This window comes from Muscardinus avellanarius (assembly GCF_963383645.1).
Source record: "Muscardinus avellanarius genome assembly, chromosome: 8".
Lineage (NCBI taxonomy): Eukaryota > Metazoa > Chordata > Mammalia > Rodentia > Gliridae > Muscardinus > Muscardinus avellanarius.
In genome coordinates, this window is record NC_137794.1 from 103356739 (window position 1) to 103382364 (window position 25626).

The 25626-nt window shown below is 45.7% G+C and overlaps 1 protein-coding gene across 1 annotated transcript in view; it reads left to right on the forward strand.

Moving 5' to 3' along the window:
• The window catches only part of CCDC170 (coiled-coil domain containing 170), a gene marked incomplete at both ends in the record, with an annotated part of 68971 nt that overhangs the window by 40122 nt on the left and 3223 nt on the right, over window positions 1-25626 (forward strand). Inside the window, 3 exon segments of the mRNA XM_080700148.1 lie at window positions 2562-2762; window positions 6615-6788; window positions 10720-10962. Coding sequence (XP_080556274.1) covers window positions 2562-2762; window positions 6615-6788; window positions 10720-10962 — 618 coding nt within the window.

Genomic DNA, 25626 nt, shown 5'->3' on the forward strand with positions numbered 1-25626 from the left:
GAATGGCAGGAGAAGATGCTTAAAATATAATGAGATGAAAACAAAGAGTGAAGGTGGCATATATATCAGAACCATAACTGTATTTTAGCAGTGTATAACACATTATTTAAAATGTTAAATAACTAAGCCAAACATGAGAAGGAGGAAGGGGGAAGGAATAGGGCGGGAACTGGGAAAGGGCTAATTGGGCGTGCATGGATGCCTCCACCATCTTGTATCCCATTAAGATGTATGACCAAAATGCACTAATAAAAAATAAAAAGATGTTAATAGTTGTTGACTCTGGGCAGTAGGATTATGGGGATTATTTTTTGCCTTTTTATACTTTCTTGGTCTTAATGCATGTTTTATAATGGGCACGTGTTACTAATTTTTTCTATAAGGATGGGGGAATTTTTTCCTTTAAATACATGTAGAATTAATAGATTCTTGTCCTTAATCAAGGCTTGGAGGGCAACTCAGATCAAATCTTCCTTCCATGTAAGTCTTTCAAAAATGTGAATGAAACCTTTTTTTTTTATTTTTTATTTTTGGTGATACTGGGGTTCCTGGAAACCCTTCTACCTCCGGGCTACACTCCCAGAACTATTTTATACTTTGTATTTGGAAACAGGGTCTCTTAAGCCAGAGCGGCTGGCTTCAAACCTGCGCAATCCTCCTGTCTCCACCTCCCAAGTGCGGGGATTACAAGCGTGAGCCACCACGCCTGGCTTAATGAAAGCCATTTAAAGGCTTCTTCTTGCTTTAATGCCTGGTCATTTATAGTAAGACCAGTAGAAATTCTTTTCTTTTATAAAATTTAGGCTATAAAAACAAATTGAAATAGTCAAGATGTTTAACCTCCGGTTTGGTACTATAGGGTTATATAAATATCAATTACTTTTTCCTTTCTTCTTCCAAAGTAAGCCATCAAAAGAAAATAAATTTATCTTTTTTTTTTTTTTGGTGGTGCTGGGGTTCCTGGAAACCCTTCTACCGCTGGGCTATACTCCCAGACCTATTTTATACTTTTATTTTTTAAATTTGGAAACAGGGTCTCCTAAGCCAGCACGGCTGGCTTCGAATCTGCGCGATCCTCCTGTCTCTGCCTCCCAAGTGTGGGGATTATGAGTGTGCGCCACCACGCCCGGCTACATTTATCATTCTGAGCTTGCAGGTTTTATTGAATTCCACATTATATGAAAACTGGGCTTATTCTGAAAGTGTGCTCAAGGTCTTTGATAAACTCATCCTCTTGGTTTAAGGGACTAGACCAGTTAAGACCAAGAGAGAAACTCCTGGGACAGACAGAAAAGTTGGGCAAATTTGGGAGGTGTGGGGAGCCTGGGGAGGGCTTTAATGGACGGGCAGTGATTTAACGTGGTGGTGGGTGTGGGGAAGTGACGAGCATTCCCTGCCTGCTCCTTTGTTGCCCAGACCCTATTTGCAGTCACCTTTATTAAAGAAATTCTGACTTTTCTTTGAATGTTAAAATGATACTCTTGGAATTCAGGGCATGAATAATTAATACTCAATACGAGATTGAGAAAAGCTTGAAAAAAGTGTATTTCTGCCCTTGAATTCCCCATAATACCTCAAGGTTACTTAACAAGATTAACTCACCCCAGAACTTTCAGCCAGCTATACATAGGGTGAAAGATGGCAGGTACCTTTTGTCTTAATTCTTTTTCCACCTAATTCTTCTTGTGGCTCCTAAGCTAATGGCAGTTTTGGAGGTAAGTAAATGCTATCTGTAAGCGTTTGCCAATTAACCTATTGGAGGAATTACATAAAAATTAAAAATACCAGTAAAAAAATATTTTTAGACAAGAGATGTAAAATTATTTCATAGAGGCAAATACAACTATCAATGATTTATTTATTTATTATTATTTATGAAACGAGCTTGAATCTGGAAGCATTCTACCTTTGAACTACATCTCCAGTCCCCGTTTTATTATTTATTCATTTATTTTTGCAGTACTGGAGATCAAACCAAGTCCTCACACATGGTAGACAGGTGGTGTGCCATTGAGCTCCATCCCCAAACCCCTTTTTATTTTTAATTTTATTTATTTATTTATTTATTTATTTATTTATTTTTGAGGGTCTGAGGATGGAACCCAGGGGCAGTCAACCTTCGAGCTTCAGCCCCTGCCCTATTTTTTATTCTTTATTTTGAAACCGGGTCTCACTGAGTTGCAGAGGGCCTCACTAAGTAGCTGAGGCTGTCCGTGAACTGCGATCCTCCAGGTCTCAGCCTCCCGAATGCTGGGATGACAAGCGTGCGCCACCATGCCCGGCTCCCTTTTTATTTTTGAGACTAGGTCTAGCTAAGTTGCTAAGGGTCACCCTACATTGCTGAGGCTGGCCTTGAACCTCCCGTCTCCGTCTCCTGCATACAAGGATTACAGGCGAGCACCACTGTGCCTGGTTCCTAATAACTCATTTTATAACTTAATTTTCGCAAAGAGTCTGGAAGTGGGAGTCATAAATAGTTGTGCCTCTTGGGTGAGCGCTAGCTTTTAGCACTTTGTTGCATCTAAGCAAGGCTTCTCTTTCTTCTGCCTCTTGCTTTGCAGATGGTCTCCCAGCTTGAAGCCCAAGTAGCTGAGCTTGTTGAACAGTTGGGGAAGGAGTCTGAGTCTGTCCACAAAGCTCTCCAGAGGGCCCGCCAGGCAGAAAGCAAGTTGGAGACACTTCGGGGTCAGCTGACACACCTGGAGGGGGAGCTGGCTTCTGGAGATGTCTTACGAGACAACTTGAATTTTGAGAAACAAAAAGTAATGACCTGAAGGCATGTCTGGGTGGTGGAAGCATTGGTTGCGATCTGAAATTTTGCCTGAGAATATCCTGAGTTTTGCAGGACTGAGATCGATTGTGTCGTGGGCCATGAGAGAATTTCAAAAAACAAGGAGTTTCCCCTTTTGTTTGAAATATCTTAGATTCAAGTTAATTTGAATAAACTCCATAGTAATTTATTGACTGCCCATGCTGTATCAGGCCCTGAAGGTTTTACAGGCTAAAGTATGAATAATAGATAGTTCTTGACCTTCAAAGTCTCAGAAGTCAATAGGGGAGAGAGACATTCAGACAATTTGCTGTTCTGGGGACCATTTGTGTCCTAAGAGCCATATTGTATCAATGAAGGGTTGTAGACATTTCTAGGCAAAAGAATATTTTATAGGAGAGGAGATACTTAAGCACGCTTTTTTTTTTTTGTGATACTGGGGTTCCTGGAAGCCCTTCTACCTTCGGGCTACACTCTCAGACCTATTTTATATTTTTATTTGGAAACAGGGTCTCCTAAGCCAGCGTGCGGCTGGCTCCGAACCTGCGCGATCCTCCTGTCTCTGCCTCCCAAGTGCGGGCATTACAAGCGTGCGCCACCACGCCTGGCTTAAGCTCACCTTTAAGGATCATAGCAGTGAGAAAGGGCAGATGCCGTAGGGGAAACAGTTGGCATGAGGGCATGATATCTTAGACGTGCTGGATTCAAAGAATCCAGGATGGATAATCCTACGTAGCTGGGACATGGCCTTCTTAGTGGGGCTCTGGTAGAGAGAAGCCAGGAATGCCTTGGGATATGAAGACTGAGCACGTTTATTCTGCAGACTATAAAGGTGACAAATGAGCTGAGCCTGGTGGCGCACGCTTGTAATCTCAGCATCCAGGAGGCTGAGACCAGAGAGTCATGGTTCGCAGACAGCCTCAGCTATTTAGCGAGGCCCTTTGCAACTCAGTGAGACCCTGTTTTAAAAATAAAAAAGGACGCCGGGCGTGGTGGCACACGCTTGTAATCCCCACGCTTGGGAGGCGGAGACAGGAGGATCGCGCAGGGTGGAGACAGGAGGATCGCGCAGGGCGGAGACAGGAGGATCGCGCAGGTTCGAAGCCAGCCGCGCTGGTGTAAGAGACCCTGTTTCCAAAAATAAAATAGGTCTGGGAGTGTAGCCTGGAGGTAGAAGGGCTTCCAGGAACCCCAGCACCACCAAAAAAAATAAATAAAAAAAAAAATAAATAAATAAATAAATAAAGGACTAAAAAATAGGGCTAGGTGTTGCTTGGAGGTACAATGTCCCTGGATTCCACCCCCAGTACTGCCAAAAAACAAAACAAAAGCAAAGGTAATGGTGCAGCGCAGCGGTCCTAGTTTGTGAAAGTGCATTCACACACGACGAAATTCTCTAAGGCTGCAGCTCAGAATTTACCCCACTGTGAAGCAATGCGTGGCTATATTTCAAAAAGGCAACGTGTGACACACTGCAGCTGAGATTGCAATGTGGAGATGTGCAGAAATGACAGCGTCTCCAGCCAGTGGGAGAGGCGAGGAGGACAGGAAGAGAAGGGAGAATCCGCATTGAGGGTTTGGTGTGGGAGGTGACTGCTGAGATGCAGTTTTGCAGAGGGGAGGGAGGACTGGAAGAAGAGGCATGCAGGGTGTTTTTGAAAATCAGTCCGAGCTGGGCGTGGTGGCCCACGCTTGTAATCCCAGCATTTGGGAGGCTGAGACCAGAGGATTGCGGTTCGCAGACAGCCTCAGCTACTTAGTGAGGCCCTCTGCAACTCAGTGAGACCTGGTTTCAAAATAAAAAAAAAAAAACAGGGCAGGGGGTGTAGCTCAGAGGTCGAATGCCCCCAGGTTCCATCCCCAGACCTGAAAAAAAAAAAAAAAAAAATCAGTCCAGTGGACGAGGCAGGCAGATCAGGGGCTGGCTTGTGCAAATAAGTGCTACAACTGGAAGGAGTACAAAAGGAGACGGCACCTGGAGAGGAGGAGTAACGCCTTCTTTCTGATTATTGGATGTGAGGAAGTGAGCCGTCTTCTTGACAGGAGTCTCAGATAATGCGTAGGAAGGAATTTGCCAGGCAGAAGAGGAACAAGGGCATTCGAGGTAGGGGGAACTTCAAAAAAGGAAGGAATGGAGGTTGGCCAGATGGTCCAGGAAATGAGTAGGTTACAGGGAGATCTGAGAGACAGGAGGCAAGAGTTACACAGAGGTGGGTGAGGATGACAGAGACAGGTCAGGCCGACTATTCAGGCTCCATCCTATGGGTGATGGGAGGCCATAGAAGATTTGAGTAAAAGAAAGCCTTCTCTCCAGGAAAACTGGCTTGGAGGGTCCTAGAGGCCAAAGGTAGAGAACCCAATGTGGGAGGTGGGGGGGCGATTCATAGAACAGTTTAGATCAGAAGATAGTAAGAGTGTGGACCAAGTAGTGGGTTTGAGGAGGAAGAGGATAAAAGAGAGATTTGAGAAATGTGGAAAGAAAGGCTGGTTCCCCCTAACCTCCCATTAAATATTTGAAAAGATGTGTTGGTTCAAATTTGATTTTACAAGGAAATATTTATTGCGCCTGAGTATGATGAGAGCCTGCTGGATAGCCTGGGGTAGGGGGACCTTGGACTCCTAAGATGTTTATGGATCAGACCTTATTCCTGGAATCCAAGGTGGCTCAGAGCAAGGGAGACAGACATAGAATGGTCAGAGATGCCAAACCTTTAATACTGCTTTTTGTTACCCTTTGGATATACATAGTCCAAAGAGAAGGGTCTAAGTCCTTATCATAACAATCTCGTAACAATCAGATGATCCAGAGACAGACTCGAGCTATGATACTGTAACACAATATAGTAGGAGATATTTGTAATGGCTGACTTATAAAGAAGAGATCATACACTATTTAACACAATTGGAAAATATATACTTACAGATAATTTAATCATGATGATCATAGATGGTTCCAGGCTTTAGAATGGTATGCTTAGGCAGCAGGAAATTATTTTTACTTAGACATGTAATTGCCTGAAAATGGTGGATGGATGAGAAATTATTGCAATGGGAACAAAAAGCAAAGATGAAGCCTAAATCATACAATTATGAGCTGGAAAGCTCCTTGATTGATACAGTTACCCAGCAAGCACTTAGCATCATTTCGTGTCTGGGCGTGGCTTGTAATCACAGCCATCAAGTGGGGGAAGACCCTTCGATAGTCTGGAACTTTCTCTTATTGAACTACAACCCTTGGCTTCTTTCACACAGCTTATTTTAGGCTGCTGTTCACTCTGCTGCATTAACCACTTTTAAAGACAATTTCTACAGCATTTGAAATTTAGAAACAAACACAAAATGGCGGTCCAAATTTTGTTGTGTATGGGAGCTTTGATTTAGGGACGATCCCGGGGCTCAGGAAAAACCAAGTGGTGGCTGGTTAAGGCGCGAGTTTCCACTGTTGAGGCCGGGGCCCAGTGAGATGGGAAAGGCTCCGATGCGCAACTGGGTGGATCCCGGGGGCCTGATCGCTGGGGAGAGGCACACTGCAGGGGCGTGTTGCCGAAGCAGAGAGATGAGGACATAGCGGGCACAGCCACTCTGTCATATGCAGAGTTAATAGGGTGTGTGTTAATAGCGCAAGGTCACCGGCCAGGACAGTCAAGAGTGTTTGGACTAGGAGGAGAGCAGAGAATGGTAGGGTGGGTCAGGAATTCATCCCCAGATAGTGGGGTCGGGGTCCAGGCTTCTGCTGGGTTTAAAGAAAACCACCCGTAAGCTTGGGAGAAAGAGAAGGATTCTCTGAGAACACACATTAACTTTCCTTTTGTGTCCCATTTTTGTTTTTTGTTCCTGGATTTAGTATCTTAAGTTTCTGGATCAGCTTTCAGAGAAAATGAAATTGGACCAGATGGCTGCCGAACTTGGCTTTGACATGCGTCTGGACATAGTCTTAGCTCGCACGGAGCAGCTGGTCCGCCTTGAGAGCCATGCGGTAATCGAAAACAAGACTATTGCCCACAATTTACAGAGAAAGGTAGGAGATATGGAAGCTTAGTCGTGTTGAGGAAAGGAATTCCTGAAAATCAGTTTATTTTCGCCATTCTTATCAGTGTGGCTAGGAAACATATTATAAAAATATGTACTTAGAAGTTGGGTCTTGGTTTCAAGTCTGAAGAGTTGGTAAGTGTATATTGCTCATCTAAGGTTATATTTCCCTGTGATAACAGAGGCACCAAATAATTGTGATTTAAACAACCAGGTTTTAATTGGTCATTGTGGTGCATGCCTGTAATGCTGGTGGGAGGCTGAGACAGGAGGATCCCAGTTTCGAGGCCAGCCTTAGCAGCTTAGTGAGAATCTTAACAACTTAGCAAGACCCTGTATCAGAATAAAAATTAAAAGGGCTGAGAGTGTATTTTGGAGGCAGAATGTCCCTGAGTTCAATTCTTAGTACCAAACCAAACCAAACCAAACAAGAAACTTAAGTAGAATTTTTTTCTTTTTTCACATAGAGCTCTGGAGAAAGTAGCATGGGGTCAATGTGGTAGTTCTACTCTGGCCTTTGTTCCAGGAACCAGGCTCATCTCGGCTCATTAAGTTACCACCCCTCAGCCAGGCGTGGTGGCGCTCGCTTGTAATCCCAGTATTTGGGAGGCTGAGACAGAGGGATTGCGGTTTGCAGACAGCCTCAGCTACTTAGTGAGGTCCTTTGCAACTCAGCATGACCCTGTTTCAAAATAACAAATAAAAAAAGGACTGGGGATGTAGCTTGGAGGTAGAATGCCCCTGGGTTCCATCCCCAGAATCGCAAAATAAACAAACAAAAAACCCAAAACACTTACCATCCTTCAGTGATCTTTATCCTTTTATTATTATTATTATTATTATTATTATTATTATTATTATTATTATTATAATTATTTTTGTGTGTGTGGTACTGGGGGTGGAGCCCAGGGACTTTCTACCTCCGTGCTATACTCCCAGACCTATTTTTTTTTTTTTTTTTGGTGGTACTAGGGTTCCTGGAAGCCCTTCTACCTCCATGATACACTCCCAGACCTATTTTATATTTTTGAAACAGGGTCTCTTACACGCCAGCGTGGCTGGCTTCGAACCTGCGCAATCCTCCTGTCTCCGCCTCCCAAGCACGGGGATTACAAGCGTGCGCCACCACGCCTGGCTTCCCAGACCTATTTTATACTTTATTTGGAAACAGGGTCTCACTAAGTTGCTGAGAGCCTCATTAAGTAGCTGAGGCTGGCTTCGAACCTGCGCGATCCTCCTGCCTCCGCCTCCCAAGCACGCGGATTACAAGCGTGCGCCACCACGCCTGGCTCTGTCCTTATTTTTCAAAATGGTGCTTAGAGCCAGAGCGGAGGCTCACACGTATAATCCCAACATTCGGGAGGCTGAGACAGGAGGACCACAGTTCATGAACAGCCTCAGCTACTTAGTGAGGCCCTCTGCAACCAGTGAGACCCTGTCTCAAGATAAAGAATACAAATTAGGACCAGGGATGTAGCTCGGAGACAGAATGCCCCTGGGTTCCATCCCCAGTACCACACACACACACACACACACACACACACACAGCCACTTCGAACCCTTAGATCTGTGTTCCCTGCAGAGAAGAAGGGGAGGAAGAGGAGTACAGAAGAGTGTGCGAGGGGGTCTTCTGAAGCCAGTCCCAGAACTTACTGTGTGAGCTTGAGTTATCCCCTCAGCCAGGATGTGTTCTGACAGCTGCAGCTCGCTGCAAGGGAGACTTGCGAATGGAGCCTTAATTCTGGGGAGCCTGGCTAGCTGAGCGGGTCCACAGTTTCTAGTCCTTCCAGAGAAGGGGCGAGCAGGGGACATGTGGCAGCTTCCGTGCTGAGGAGGAGAGGGGAGGGCTCACTTTCATTCCCATGAAGGAAGAGTTAGAAACAGTTCAGACTCAGCGGCTGAACAAAAGGATGAAAAGGATAAAGTATAATTATTAGTTATATAATTATTGGGATTGGGGAAAGAAAAAGGAAAGCACAGATGTGGTCTTATAATAGTTCTTAGGAGAAAATTCTCTGGTTGGATTCTAGGGCAGAGGCTGTGTAATGAATCACATCTGGGTTTCCAATTTGGCCCCGCCGCGCCGTGTGACCGTGGACAAGTTACGGTCCTCTCTGGCTGTTTGCTCGTCTTACGATGGAGCTGACACCTTCCCAAAGGGGCCGTTAATTTTTAATAAACAGCATTTTTGAACTCTTGGTTCATAGAAAATGCTCTGTTCACATTGGTCCTCTTTCTCAATTTACTATTTCTGGGGGAATATAGTTTTTTACAAGAGAATAGACAAATCTAATTGCATTTGGGGAGGGACCTTAAATTGTGCTACAGTTCTTTCCGTAATTCTCCATAGATAATCTAATTAATACCCCTTTTAAAATACCTAATTGTATTCTTTCTGAAGAATTATGTAATTATCAAAATTACCCAGGCATAAGACTGGCCAGTGTAAACCTGCAGTAGAGTAGAATTTCACAGGAAAAAAACCCTCAAGAAACGGAGCTGGTAAGAGACATGAGAAGGGAGGCATAGTGTATACGCCTATAATGCAGTACTTGGGAGGCTGAGACAGGAGGATCATAGGTTTGAGGCCAGCCTCAGCAACTTAGCAAGACCTTGTTTTAAATTAAAAAATAAAAAGGGTTGGTGATAGAATGCCCCCTGGATTTAATCCCCAGTACCTAAAAGGGTGGGGGGTCTTGTTAAAGTGCAATCTGGACGTAGACACAGCTATCACTGTGAGCAGGAAACTCCCAGCTGCATTTCAGTGCGTCTTCCCATCTTCAGACACTTTATAGTTGCAGAGGGGATAATGAAGGAACCGTGATACTTTCAGCTCAAAGACTAGGTAATTTTACTGATTTCCTCTTCCCAACATTTGTAACAGAGGCCAGAGAGGTCTGAATTTAATATTCCATTCCTTAATTAGGACAAGTAGAACCCAGAAGATTCCCCCAGCCCCCATAGACTCCACAGGCATTAAAAGAAAATCTGCTGGGCGTCGTAGCGCACACTTGTTATTCCAGCATTCGGGAGGCTGAGACAGAAGGATCTGGGTTCATGGCCAGCCTCAGCTACTTAGTGAGGCTCTTTGCAACTCAGTGAAACCCTGTTTCAAAATAAAGAATAAAAAGTAGGGCTGGGGGTGTAGCTCAGAGGTAGAATGGCCCTGGGTTCCATCCCCAGTACTGCAAATAAATAAATAAATAAAATAAAACAATGTAATCATCATCAGGTTGGATTGCCAATGACCAATGATGTTTGAGGACCTTGTCCTCTGCCTGGTTAGTGGATTGTAGAGGCCAGTCATAAAACAAAGACCCCAGAGAAGCAATACATTCTTACAGTCCCTTCTACTTCTCAGATTTTTAGTAGGTAAACAAAGCTTTCTTCAGATCTCCTCGGGACGTCCTCCTTTAGGAGGACACGGGCTCTCAAACCGGGTGCCACTTGGCCCAGCTCTGAGGTTGAGATGAGCCCGTCCAGGGCGGCAGCACTAAGGTGGACTCTAGCTTGTTTCAGAAAATGCGAGTTGCAGGCATTGTGTGTTGGAGAAGATTTTGCCTCCCTGTCTTAACATTCTGCTTTTGAAAAGCCTATTTTAGTAGTTTTAGAAGTAATTTCGCATTTTTATTACGATGCACATGATGTGGTGGAGAAGCAGAGATAGAAAGGCGGCTCCTTCTCTCATCTTCTACGGCTCTTTTGTTCTGTACTTCGCAGCTGCAAAATTAATTCTTGGAAAAAAAATACAGATAAAAAATGCAATCAGGAAAAGGAACCCAGTGACCTTTCCTGATGGCTTACAAATTGGTCTTATTGAAGTGTAGATAAATATCGACATTATCTGGATAATTCATTTATATTTACTGACTGTTCAATTATTTAAGAAAAAAAAAAACACCCTGTTTGTATCAAACCAGCTAAAGACTCAGAGAGAAAGGCTGGAGAGCAGAGAACTGCACATGAGCCTCCTCCGGCAGAAAATAGCCCAGCTGGAGGAGGAGAAGCAGGTGCGCACGGCCGTGGCGGTGGAGAGGGACGAGGCCCGGCTCACCATCAGGAAGCTGGAGAAGAAGGTGGAGAGGCTGCAGAAGGAGCTGAGCGTGGCTCAAGAATCCAGCACCGAGCTCAAAGCCAGACTGGCCGACGCCAGCGAGCTTAAGGCAAGTGGGCGGCCCTGTCCCCTGTGTTGCGGGCAGCTGCCGCCAGGGTCCATGTACAAGAATGACGGTTTCCCAGTGGACCCAGGACCTAGGCCCGGGCAGGGGTCCCAGACAGGAGGACAGCAGGCTCGCAACTGGGCGAGTGCTCCCTTCCTGCCTTGTACTGGGGATTGAACTTAGGGGCGTTCTACCTCTGTTATATCCCCTGCCCTTTTAATTTATTTTTTATTTTGAAACAGGGTCTTGCTAAGTTATTGAGGGCTTAAACCTACAATCTTCTAGTCTCAGCTTCCTAAGTGTGGGAATGACAAGCATGTACCACTATGCCAGACAAGACCCTGTTTCAAAATAAAAAGGACTAGGGGGGGGTCTATAGCTCAGATGAAGAGCCCTCCCCCTCTCCCTGCCCTTGAGTTCAATCCCCAAGTACCTCAACAAATAAATAAATAAAAAGAAAAAAGAAAAAGTAAAAGGAGAAAAACACAAAAAGAGAAAAAGATTGCCGGCCTTATTGTGCGTGCAAGGGGTTGGGGGCAGCAAAAACTTTTTGATTTTCCTGAGTTACAGGGAAAATGCCAAAATTACTTAAAGCAGAATATCAGTTCAGTGTTTCTTCAATATTTGAAGGAAAGCTGCCATTGCTGTGTAAAGAGTCAGTCAAAAAGAGGCAGTGTTAGCCGGGCATGATGGTGCACGCTTGTAATCCCACTATTTGGGAGGCTGAGACGGGAGGATCGCAGGTTTGCAGCCCACTTCAGTGACTTATTGAGGCCCTCCACAACTTAGTGAGACCCTGTTTCAAAATAAAAGAATAAAATAGGGCTAGGGGTGTAGCGCAGAGGGTAGAAAGCCCCTGGGTTCCATCCCCAGCAAAGCACACACAAACACACACACACACACATGCACAGACACACATGCGCACACACACATGCAGTGTCAAGAACAGAAAATAGAAACATTTTCTTAAGGTATAATACGTGATTATATGGTTAAGGGCGATGGACGGATTTAGTAATAGAAATTTCTTTATTGAGAAGGGTCCAGGTTCATTCCATGGGAAGGCCCAGCTGATGGAGAGACATCGTTCCTGGATCCGAGGTGTCCTACATCCATTGAAAACAGGGAGCAAAGAAATGAGAACTTAGAGGGATTTAATATGGATATGTAGGCGTCAGGCACACACACTGTTGGCGGCGAGGGTGTCTCCTCGTGGGTGTCACAATCACAGCGCGCGGGGGCATCCCGCTCTCCGCAGAGGAGCGCTCCGAATCTGACTTTTGCAATGTTTCTGAATTTGGAAGCAGACAGTAGGGGAAAGCACCTGGAACTACACGGCCCCGGAACGGGCAACGTAGCCACAATGTTCCAGGAACATTGTTTCCTGCTGGACTCCAGGTCTGGGTGATTGGCTGGAGGCCACCGAGGCCTTTCCGCCACCAGGACTAGGCCGGGAAATAGATGGAGAAAAATTTCCCTGGAGAGAAGGGGAGAGCTGAGCTGGGCATGGTGGTGCACACCTGTAATCCCAGTACATGGGAGGCTGAGACGGGAGGATGGCAGGTTCTCAGACAGCCTCAGCAATTTAGAGCAGAGCCCTCAGCAACTTAGTGAACTCTTGTTTCCAAATAAAAATAAAATCGGAGCCAGGTGTGGTGGTGCACGCTTGTAATCCTAGTATTTGGGAGGCGGAGACAGAAGGATCGTGGTTCGTGGCCAGCCTCAGCTACTTAGTGAGGCCCTTTGCAACTCAGTGAGATCCTTTTTAAAAATTAAGAATAGAAAATAGGGTTGGGGTGTAGTTCAGAGGTAGGATGACCCTGGGTTCCAACCCCAGTACCGCAGATTAAAAAATATATATATATAATCGGGCTGGGTGAATAGGTCAGAGGTAGAATACTCTTAGATTCAGTCCCTAGTAACACACACACACACACACACACACACACACACACAAATACACACAATAATAGAAAATAAAAATGCAGAATAAGGGGAGGGTTGGCCTAGCCCTGGGGTGGGGGGATATTTGCACACAGGAGAGGAGAAACAGGGGAGCTATCTGATGGGCCTCTAGCAGCAAGCGCCCTGAACACCCCCTCAGGCCTTGACAGTGCCTTTGGGGGCCACTTGGGGGTGGGCAGAGCCCTAAGACAGCCCGGCTCTTCCCACTCTGGCTGGAGGGGGCTGCAGGAGTGCAGAGGCAGGAGGCCTAGGGCATCACACCCCGATTCCCCGGAGCCAGGGTTCTGTTTTGGATGACGAGGGACATGGAGGATAGTTAATGATGTAGAATGTGTGCTCGTGAGCTCAGCATGGGAGTGGATGGACGTGGTCCCCTCAAGGACTGACACCATGATCCCCCCACCAAAGCCTCTGGGCCAGCCGGGCGTGGCGGCGCACACTTGTAATCCCCGCGCTTGGGAGGCTGAGACAGGAGGATTGCACAGGTTCGAAGCCAGCCTCAGCTTAGTGAGGCTCTCAGCAACTTAGTGAGACCCTGTTTCCAAATAAAATACAAAATAGGTATGGGAGTATAGCCCCTGGGTCCCACCCCTAGTACTACCAAAAAATAAAAATAAAAAAAGCCCCTGGGCCAGTCTCTGAAACCAGGAGCCAATGGCAGTTACAGACAAGCCTGGAATTTGTGGAGGCTGGCAATGGAGGCTGGCCTCTGCCAAGAGCCGCGGGGGGCTCACAGGTAGTGGTTCAGAAGGGGTTCAGGGCAGCTCTAGGTCCAGAAGCCCTCTGCTAACACCACAGGAGTTTCCTCCACCCAGACACCAGCCCAGGAGAGCAACGTTTGAAGGAGAACAAATGTTAAACCCGAGGAAACAGCCACAGACACTAGCGCTCCAGCCGTGTGAAGCCATGGGCGGCGGTCAGTTGCTTTCTTATTTCCGAAGGACTGTGCCGCACATCCCCAAGTTACCATGCGGGGGCCTGGCTCCAGGGGCTCCCGACCCTGGAACGTGCAGCCGTTCTCCAGGTGGGGGCTCACCCCACTCGGTTCCCCTGCTTAGAGGGCTGAGGACCATGACTTGGTTAGAGAGAATGAAGAGCCCTTCAACACTGCTGGAGGAGCCAACAAGGAAAAGAAATGGAAATCAGGCATAAGACACCTATGGGGGTGGGGAGTGGCATAGGCCAAAAGAGAAAAGGGCTTTACTGCAGCAGCCAAGTTGTGAGGCTGGCCTTTGAAAATGTAGTGAAACCCTGGCTCCTCTGAACAAGCGGGGAGCATCATAGACCCATCAGACAACGCACCTGGTTGCCCTGAGCCGTCCTGGGGTCTGGCACAACACGCTGCTGATCTGGTTGAGAGGATGGATGACAATCCAGTGCAGCGACTGGGTGATCGGAAGGCCTGATTGGTTGCTGATGACAGGGATAATTCCCAGGAGCAGGGGGAGGGTGAGGCTGGGGGGGGGGCACAGGGACCTGGTATGCATTTCAGAGATGCTGGGACTGATCCTCCGGGTCCTGGGAAGCCATGGGAAGATCTAAACAGGAGGGTAAAATTGGCAGGAAAGGGTCTGAAAAGCAACAGACGGGGAGGCCAGAGGTCTCCTTAAGGAGGCTACTGTCAGCAGTGCCAAGGGCAGCAGGACGAGCCCTTCCCTCTGGCCCTGGGAAGCCTGGCCCGGGTGCGGGGTAGTCATGGGCAAGGGCTTTGACAAGTACCTTTCAGGAATGAAAGAGAAATGAAAACCAAGGTGGGATGCTTCTGGGATACTTGGATGAAAAAGAGACTTGGGAAAGTCAATGAGGTTGGCTCGGTATTTACTGGGTTACTTTGCACAGTAGGACCTGCATACTTTTAAAGATAAGATATGGGAAAGATAGAGACGAGACTTTTTAAAACTTTTTGCAGTATTTGGGATGGTACCCAGGGGCATTCTACCTCTGAGCTACACCCCTTGCCTTATTTTTTATTCTTTATTTTGAAACAGGGTCTCACTGAGTTGCAAAGGGCCTCACTAAATAGCTGAGACTGTCCACGAACCTGTGATCCTCCTGTCTCAGCCTCCCGAATCCTGGGATTACGAGCGTGCACCACCATGCCTGGACTAGACAATGACTTGGGCCTCTGAGCACTTAAATGGGACTCGAAGTTTGCCTCTGAGTGGAGAACGGAGGATTCTGTGACCCACTAACACAGTAAATGCCAGCTTCATGATCGATGATGTTTCATATACAAAATAGCTTTTTACATTTTTGGGGGACATCTGATATTAGAGTCCAAGATAGGCAAACGATAGCCGTTATCCATCTTTATCCATTGTCTGAGCATGGCCCTGTATTATTTTCAGTTCTTAAGCAACATTTCTGGGCACAAGCAAAAATGACCTTACGTCATCAGGTTCTAGGGCATCACGATTATCACGAACTGAGTGGCTTAATGCAGCAGAAATTTCTTCTCTCACAGTCCTGGAGGCTGGACTGTAGGTGTCGGCAGGGTTGACCCCCTGGAGGCTCTGAGGGCCGCCCTGCTCCGTGCCCGTGTCCCGGCCTCTGTGGGCTGCCAGAAACCCTTGGCTCATAGCTGGGTAACTCCAGCGTCTGCCTCTGCCTTCATGTGACCTTCCACCTGTGCGTCTCTAGGTTTTTGTCACCTATCAGGACACTCACATTGAGTGTAGGGACCCTCTTAAACCAGGAAGATCCCTCACGGGAGGCCTACCTTAACTACACCTTCAAAGGCCTTTAAATAAGGTCACGGTCTGAGGTTTGGGTAGACCTCGCTTTGTGGGCAGGAGGACTCTTAACCCACTATTTACTAAATTAACAATTGCACCATTTATAGAGAGTCAACATAAAATAGTAATTAGAATTGCATTTCTGTTTTTTAAATTGAGAAGTCACTTACATGCCTGCAATGCTCTTTAGTACATGGAGGAGTTGGTGCAACCAGCCCACTAAGTCCAGAACATCCCTAGCACCTGCCCGCTCTCCTCCCGAGTCCCAGGCCTGTCGGCATTACTCTCCGCTCAGCCCTTTCGCGCCTCTGGTGACCATCACTTAACTTTCTGTATCTGTACACTTGCCTATTCTGAACCCCTCTTAGAAATGGAATCATAGGTATGGTTTTTTTTTTGTCTCTGGCATCTCTCAATTAGCATAAATGCTTGTTAAAATATACTTTTATTGGTGCATTTTAGTCTCACATCAGAATGAAGCTCAGAGTGCCTGGGACACACCTGCACACGGCGCTCGGTGAACTTCCCCGCTCCCTCCCCTTCCCCGTATATGACACTGAGCTTGGCGTTGGTAATTTTACATATTCACATGGCTTCAGGGAAGTGTTTCCTTCATTAACTACCCCTTCCCAAGCTCCTCTCACTCCACTGGGCTTTCTCCTTCCTCATCTAATGTCCCTCGGGCATCCCGATGACTCCCCAGCTTCTAGATATACGAAAAGACAAAACAAAACAAATGACCCTCCGTTATCTGGGACCGATCTCACTTAATAGAATGTTCTCCAGACTCATCCATTTTCCTGCAAATGGCGCAACTGTATTGTTCTTTATTGCCGAGTGGAATTTCATTGCGTGTAGAGACCATCATTTTGTAACCATTCATCTGTCGATGATACCTGCGCTGGTGCGGTAATTTGGCTGTGTGAATGGTGCAGCTGTAGGGATGGATCGACACATGGCACACTCTAATATTCTCATTTCAAGTCCTTTGGGAACATATACCCAGGAGCGGGACAGCCGGATCATAGGGTGGGTCCATTCCCAGTTTTCTGAGGAATCTCCACACTGATCTCCAAAGCAGCTGCACTATTTCACAACCCCACTAACAGTGTGTAAGAGCTCCGATGTCCCCCATATCGTCCTCAGCATTTATTGTTGTTTGTATTCTTGGTGATTGCCATTCTAGTGGGGTTAAATGGCACCTCAGACAAAATGGATCTCAAGTTTGTGGCCAGCCTCAGCAACTGAATGAGGCCATCTGCAACTTAAAGAGACACTGTTTCAAAATAAAAGGGTAAAATAGGGCTAGAAGTATAGCTTGGAGGAATGTAGTTTTGATTTTCATCTTTTTGGTTTCTAATGATGTTGAACATGTGTGTGTGTGTGTGTGTGTGTGTGTGTGTGTGTGTGTGCATTTTGTGTGTGTGTGTATGTGTGTGTTACTGTGGATGGCACCCAGGGGCCTTCCATCTCCAAGCAACATGCCCAGTCCTATTTTTTGTACTTTATTTTGAAACAGGGTTTCACTGAGTTGCAAGGGGCCTCACTAAGTAGCTGAAGCTGGCTGCAACCTACGATCCTCCTGTCTCAGCCTCCCAAATGCTGGGTTTTCCAAGTATACGCTACCACGCCCGACAAACATTTTTTAAAATATATTTATTGGCCATTTGTATTTATTCTTTTGTGAAGTGTATATTAAGTTCAAATGCCCATTTCTTTATTCCATTTCTTTTAGTGTTAAGTCTTTTAAGTACTTTGTATATTCTAGATACCAGTCCCCTATCAGAGGGATAGCTGGCAAAGATCTTCTCCCTTTCTCTTTAGGCTCTCTCTTTAAGCTCTTAATGTTTTCCTTTGCCCAACAGAAACCTTTTAATTTAATACCATCCCATGTATTAATTCTTCTAATTTCCTGGGCTTTGGGGGATCATACTGAAGAAATTTCTACCTGTGCTTTACATTGGAGTGTTGGTCCTATGTCGTCCTCTGATAATTTCAGTGTGTCTGGTCTAATTTCTGTGTCTTTGATTCATCTTGAGTTGACTTTTGTGCAGGGTGAGAGGGGTTGGTTTTTTTATTTATTTATTTTTTGGTACTCAGAATGGAACCCAGGGGCATTCCTCCAAGCTATACTTCTAGCCCTATTTTACCCTTTTATTTTGAAACAGTGTCTCTTTAAGTTGCAGATGGCCTCATTCAGTTGCTGAGGCTGGCCACAAACTTGAGATCCATTTTGTCTCAGCCTCCCAAGTACCGGGATTACAAGTGCGCATCACCACACTGGGCTCGAGAGATTGGGGCTTCACTCCATTTTTCTACAAATGGATAACCAGTTTTCCCAACACCATTTATTGAAGTGGGTATCATTTCTTCAGTGTATGTTTTAGCAAAAAATCAATTGGCTCTAAGTGTGTGGATTTCATTATCTTTCATTCTGTTCTGTTGGTCTATGTGTCTGTTTTTGTGCCAGTGCCATGCTGTTTTTGTTACTATAGCTTTGCAATATAAATTGAAATCAGGTATGGTGAGGCTCCTGGCATGGTTCTTATTGCTGATAACTTTTTGGCTATGCTGGGTCTTTTGTTTTTTTCCATGTAAATTTTAGGACTGATTTTCTAGCTTTGTGAAGAAGGGCATCGGTATTTTAATAGAGATGACATTACATCTGTGAGCATAATGTTTTAAAAATCTCGTCCATGTTGTACCCTGTGCCAGTGCTTTATTTCTGTATTAGGATCCTTCAGAGAAATGGAACCAATAGGGTGTGTGTCTGGGGTGCGGGTGAAGAGGAGAGAGAGAGATTTTATTTGAAGGAATTGGCTCACACGGTGGTAGAGAATGGCATGCTCTACATCTGCAGGTTGGGCTGGGGCTGGAGACCCAGGAAAAGCTGATCCTGCAGTTCAAGTCCAAAGGCTCTGTTGGCAGAATTCCCTCTGTTTCAGGGGAGATCATTACTTTGGATTGCTTAGACTTTCATTTGATTGGACGAGGTCCACCCACATTAGGGAGGGAAGCCTGCTTTGATTGGTCCACCCATTTTTTTTTTTTGCTTTTTGGTCCATCCATTTAAATGTTGATCTCATCTGAAAACACGCTCACAGAAATAACGTTTGACCAAATATCTGGGCATTATGACCCAGCCAAGTTGACACATAAAAAATTTACCAGCATAGTTCCCTTTAATAGGTGAATTATAATCTAGTACATGGATATACCACATTTCATCTATCCATTTAGCACTTGGTGGGCATTTGGCTTGTTTTTGGCTTGAGGTTGTTATGAATCAGGCTACTACGAACACTTGTGGGTAAGTCTGTAGCAAAGCCATGTCGGGAGACTCTGACTCCAAGGTAGCCAGATCCCCCCTCTTTTACACCCATGCAGTCATTTCCCCTCTTGCTGTAGTTCAAGAAAAATTAGACATGGACGCACTATTACATTTTAGTTTGGCAGCAAAGCTAAGTATTAGAAATCCCTTTTCGAAAGCCAGGTGTGGTGGTGCACCCTTGTAATCCCAATACTTGGGAGGCTGAGGCAGGAGGATTGCAGGTATGCGGCCAGCCTTAGTGAGACCCTGTTTCAAAATACAGAATAAAAATGGGGCTGAAGGTGTAGCTTGGAGGTAGAATACCCTTGGGTTCAATCCCCAGTACCTGAAAAACCACCCATAAATCCCTTTCAAAAGACAAATATTTCTTTACTGATTCCCCTACTTGTTGAGCTAGAATAATTTTACTTATAAAATTATTTTGCTTATAAACAAATCAAATCTACATAGAAATTTCTTCATTCTATTATATTTTTAGTATTGTGAAACTGAAGCTAGTTTAGAAATCAAAACAGGATTAAAAATAGAATTTAAAAATGAGTGATACTAATTTGATGTGGCAGATGATGTTATTTTACTAAAATACCACTAACAATAATGTGTGGGCCATAAAATAAGATCATGCCTGATACCAGTACTCCTGGCACATATCCCTTTGAGTCTGGTGTGCCTACACTCTCTTTTCTTTAAGGATAGCCTATTATTCTACCGTGGAGTTTAATTTACTACTTTGGATGCTCTGTGCGTCAAATACCACAACGTTGCTTGGTCTTCCTTTGCATAGCCGATTTTTTATGTACATACCCTACCATTGCTCTTTCCTATTTAACTTAGACTAATTAAAAAAAAACACTACTATGTGGCACAAACATAGCCATAGACACAAATGCAAATAACTGCAGACATGGAATCATGTAGCAGAACTCCAAAGGATGAGGAAACTGTTTTGTGTAACTCACATAGCACCAGACACCACACAGCCAGGGTTAGTTTCAGCTGAATATATCAAAACACCTCATAATGGCTTGGATGGGAGAGATGCTTATTCCTTTTCACTGAAAGGAATCATGGGAGTAGACATTACATGCTTAGATGGATAGCATCACGGTCATCAGCAACCCGGCTTGTTCTGTCTTCCTGCCTCAGCAACTGAGCCCTGGCTTTCAGTCCCAATGTTACCTACCTCTTAGCCCAAGGTAGCTGCTGGGGCTCCAGCCTCATGCCAGTTACCAGGCAAGAGGAAAGATGGAAGCACATCTTGGGTGCCACTTTCCAGGTACGACACAACACTGCCCGCATTGCCACTGACCTGAAATTAGCTGCTTAAACTTCACTTAAATGAAGTCACCCAGAGCATGAGTCTGTGCTGGGCACTGAGAAAGACAGACAGAAAGAAGAACAGCTCTCTGGTGGAGACCTATCAGCTTTCAGCCTGTGCCCTGTAGCCCAACTTTACTAAGCAGTTCTGCCCCCAAACCATATCATCAAAATCCAGAGGAAAGTTATTATTTTCTTCAGTGCAGCCTCTCAAGGACACACCAACAGGGAACTTTCAGCCTCCAGCAAAGTTCCCTGCACCTTCTGACTCTTGGCATCTCCCCTGCGTGACAGCTGCTCCCCGGGGTTCCTTCCTTTCACCAGCCCTTTCTCTTGTCCGACCACCTCTGCCTTCCTCCCCTCTGCCTCCCCATCCTCCCATCAGGGCTCTGAGTCATAGATTCCCCAGCTCCAGGAACTTCTCACTGCCAGAGAAGCCGCTGAAGGGCTGAGCTACAAAGCTGAGCGGCTTCCTTCGGTTCCTACTGGGCTACATTTTGCACTCCTCTTCAAAGATGGGCACAGCATCTGTTCAGGCCAGTGGGAGACTCTCCCATGTGGTCCCACCCCAGCCAGAGAGCCCGTGCTCCTACTGTGGGTTTGCGATGCTTCGTTTTAAAACCCCAGCTGGAGAATTGAGACCCTGCGGGGAACAAGCACATCAGATTTTAAGTCAAATCACTGTTCCTTTCTGGGCCTCTGGACCTTAAAGCATGAGGGAGAACTGCTTACTAGATTTGACAATTCTTTCCCTAAGGGAGCAGAGAGTAGATGTGGTGTTTACCACGGCAGGCAATGCATCCTGGGAAACTCCCCATCATCTCCTGGGTCTCAGTGGTGCATCAATCTTGTTTATGGCCAGTTCTGTCCACTGCAAGAAAATTGGGGCACAGTCTCTTGCTGAAGTCTGGGCTGGCTTGAGAAGCTCCTTCAGGAGGATTAAGAAACTGACCGCACCCAGGAGCCACTGTCAGGTTGTGGCCTTGGGAGGCTCAGGGTCACTCCCCGGGCTCCCTGTCTGTCTGTCTGTCTGTCCTGGTGACTTGGCTCAGAGCTCTCGGTTAGTCTTTATTCTTACTTGCTTCCCAACAACAACAACAATTCGGGCAGGCCTCTGGATTGTGATAAAGTCTTGTAATTTTCAGAAATGCTTGGCAATACGTTCTTCTCATTAGGCCTTGGTTCAGCCTGTGTCTGGCGCTCCAAGCTGCGTCCATCACCTCTGGTTCCTGGCCCACTGTAACTGCTTTCCCGGTCTGAGCAGAGAGGCTGAATGTATCTCTTCTCCTTTAAATACAAGGTTTTGAGTTCAACACAGCAACCCAGCAACTTCCCATTTTGCTGTGTTTTTTCTCTGCAGCATCAATCTATTTTGCATGCGAATCTCTTTGTTTCAGTGGGCAATAACTTATTTATTTATTTATTTATTTATTTATTTATTTATTTATTTATTTATTTATCTATCTGCAGGTCTAGGAATAGAACCCAGGGGCATCCAACCTCCAAGCTACACCCCCACCCTATTTTTTTATTCTTTCTTATTTTCGTTCTTTATTTTGTGCGTGGTACTGGGGGTGGAACTCAGGGGCTTTTCTAACTCTAGGCTATACTCCCAGACCTATTTTATACTTTATTTGGAAACAGGGTCTCACTAAGTTGCTGAGAGCCTAAGTAGCCGAGGCTGGCTTCGAACCTGTGCTATCCACTTGTCTCAGCCTCCCAAGCGCTGGGATTACAAGCATGTGCTACCCCACCTGGCTTTATTCTTTATTTTGAAACAGGGTCTCACTAAGTTGTGAAGGGCCTCACAAGTAGCTGAGGCTGTCTGTGAACCGCCATCCTCTGGTCTAAGTCTCCCAAATGCTGGGATTACAAGCTTGTGCCACCACGCCTGGCTAATAACTTTGCTTTAAAATTTGATATTTGGCTGGGCATGGTGGCTCACACTTGTAATTTCAGTATGTGGGAGGCTGAGACAGGAGGATTCCAGGTTCATAGCCAGTCTCAGCTACTTAGTGAGGCCCTCTGCAACTTAGTGAGACCCTATTTCCAAATAAAGACTAAAAAAATAGGGCTGGGGTGTAGCTTAGTGGTAGAATGTCCTGGGCTCAACCCCCAGTACCACAAAAAAGGGAATAAAATTCAATATTTATGCTCAACATGGTGGCAGATGTCTATAATTCCAGTGCTTGTGAGGCTGAGGCAGGAGGATTGTAGGTTCGAGGATAGCCTCAGCAACTTAGTGAGACTCTCAGTAACCTAGTAAGACCTTGTTTTGAGAAAAAGTAAAAGAAGAGATGGGGGTATAGCTCAGAGATAGACTGTCCTGAGTTTTAATCCACAGTACTCTCCTTTCCACCACCACACACAAAATAACTGATATTTAATCTATATACTGTTCCCAATTTGTAAAATGTTGGATAGTGTGCAGGATATATTATTTGGAGCATATGTGTCTATAACTTATGAGTAAGTATACATATGTGTTCAAACATTTTTACCGATAGGATCTATGATCATTCTAGTCTGTTTCCCAGTTTCTTGTTTTGAACGACTTCAGCAGTCTGATGGACATTCTTTTAAACTTCACATAGGTTGTTAATATTTTGGTAATCACTGTATTTTGCCGAATGGGAGAAAGAGGAGAAAGAGAGGGAGGGGAAGAGGTTTTATTTTTGGCAAATCATTTGAGAGAATGCTGCAAACACCTTGCTATTTCACCCCTGAATACTTTCCCCTGTAGCTCTTAAAAACAAGAGCATTCTTCTTAACCGCCACGTTGTGAGCACACTCAGGAATGACCATCGAGAAAGCTCTCTGATGCACGAGTGTCTTAATATCTGGTCCATATCCAAACGTAGTTTTTGGTGACTCGGGGTCAAGGACTGAGGTCCAACGCCATCTGTAGACCTGCACTTCCTAGGGGGCTTGACCTCTCTCGGTGGCTGGCGTTCTATTTTCTGCCGTTTCCTGGGTCTGCCACTTCACGTGTGTTTTCCGTTCTCTTGGGCATATAGCCAGGAGAGCGATCTCTGGCTCACGTGGTGACTGTGTGCTTAACGTCTTCGCCACCATCCAGCTGCCTTCCCCAGCAGCTGCGTCATTTTGCATTCCACCCCGGCAGTTTATGAGCGTTTCGGTTTCCCTAGGTGCTTGCTAACACTTGTTACTGTCTGCCATTTTCAGTTTAGCGCTTCTAGGGGATGTTCAGTAGTAGCTCATTTGTGTTTGTTTTTAATGGTCATTTCAAAAGTATTTGTGTCTGCACAACACCGCTTCAAATTCCTTCACTTGGTTGTGGTGCAATCAGCACCCCATAAAATCCACCATTTGAGCCATTGCTGAGTATACATTCCAGTGGCGTGAGGTCCGTTTGCAGTGTTTTGCAAGGCTCACCCCCCTCCACCTCTAGACCTTCCTTTTTCCTCGTCCCAGCTGACACTCTGTCCACCACATGAGAGCTCCCGCGCCCTTTCCCAGGCCCCGGGCAACCCCCAATCTGTGTCCCGCCCCTCTGAGCGTCTGCTCTAGGTGCCTCAGACACTTCCCTGCCTGGCTTATTTCACTTAGCCTCATGTTTTCAAGGCATATTCATGTTGCAGTATGTCTCAGAATGTCATTCCTTTTTTATTTAAATCTTTTGTAAGCCATTCTGGTATAATCTTAAATAATAAGCCAATAAAGAAAATGCACCCCAGCTGGGCATGGTGGCTCACGCTTGTAATCCCAGTACTTAGGAGGCGGAGACAAGAAGATCGCAGGTTTGAGGACAGACTCAGCAGGTAGTGAGACTCTTTTTATAAAAATTTTTTTTATTGGTGCATTGTATTCATACATCTTAATGGGATGCAAGATGGCGGAGACACACAAGCACACATCACCCAGTCAGCCCTTTCCCAGTTCCCACCCATTCCCTCTCCCTCCCTCCTTCGCATGTTTGGCTTAGTGATTGACCCTGTTATGTTGGTTAAAGTATAACGTGCGCATTAGAGAATTTTCCTCTTCCCACTCCCTTCCCCGCAGTCAGGTCGCCTTATTTGCTCATCTATAGGATCTCCTTCTTTGTCTACGGTTCTTCCTTGGACCCATTTTCTCCCTAGCTTTCGCACGTTAAGGAGGACATCCGGTTTCTTATTTTTTGTGACTGATTGATCTCACTTAGCATAATGTCCTACACTTCCATCCATTTCCCTGTAAATGACATTATTGCCATTTATGGCTAAGTAAAATGCCATTGTGTACAGCCAGTCGTGGTGGCACACGCTTGTAATCCCTGCGCTTGGGAGGCTGAGACTGGAGGATCGCACAGGTTCGAAGTCGGCCTCAGCTGGCTTAAGAGACCCTGTTTCCAAATAAAAAAATATAAAATAGGTCTGGGAGTGTAGCCCAGAGGTAGCAGGCCCCTGGGTTCCATCCCCAGTATCACCAAAAAAAAAAAAAAATAGTTTTGTAATCCATCCATCTGCTGGTGGACATCTTGGCTGGTTCCATGGTTTGGCAATGGTGAATTGTGCAGCTATGAACATAGATACACATGCATTGGTTGGGTTGTTTGGAAATAGTGAGACTCTTATCAACCTAGCGATACCCTATTTCAAAATAAAAATGAAATAAGGCTGGGAGTACAGCTTGGAGATAGAATAGCCCTGATAGAGAGAAAGAAAGAAAGAAAGAGAGAAAGAAAGAAAAATGCGCTGCATTCTCCAGAATTCTCTGTTTGGGCTTTTTTTTTTTTATTGGTGGCACTGGGGTTCCTGGAAGCCCTTCAACCTCCAGGCTACACTCTCAGACCTATTTTTACATTTTTATATTTTGAAACAGGGTCTCTTAAGCCAGCGCGGCTGGCTTTGAACCTGCGCGATCCTCCTGTCTCCGCCTCCCAAGCGCGGGGATGACAAGCGTGCCCACCGCGCCCGGCTGCGTTTGGGCTTTACTGTCCTGGGGTTGCTAGGTGTGGTGGAGCATGCCTGTAGTCCCAGGACTTGTGAAACTGAAACTAGGAGGATCGCAGATTTGAGGCTAGCCTCAGTAATTTAGCAAGGCCCTGTTTCAAAACAAAAATTTAAAAAAGGACTAGGGGTGTAGCTCAGAGAGACAATGCCTTTGGGTTCAATTTTCAATACCAAAGGGGAAAAAAAAAGAAAGAAAGAAAGAGAGAAAGAAAGAGAAAAATGAAAGTAAAGAAAAAGCTCCTGGGACTACTCCTTAGAGGGCAGGAAGGAGAACCCACTCTCCTCTCCGTTTGCAGCGGGCGCCATGGCCACCTTCCGCCTCCCGCACCCGTTGCTGAAGTCGGAAGGCACTTCTGAGAGCTTGACG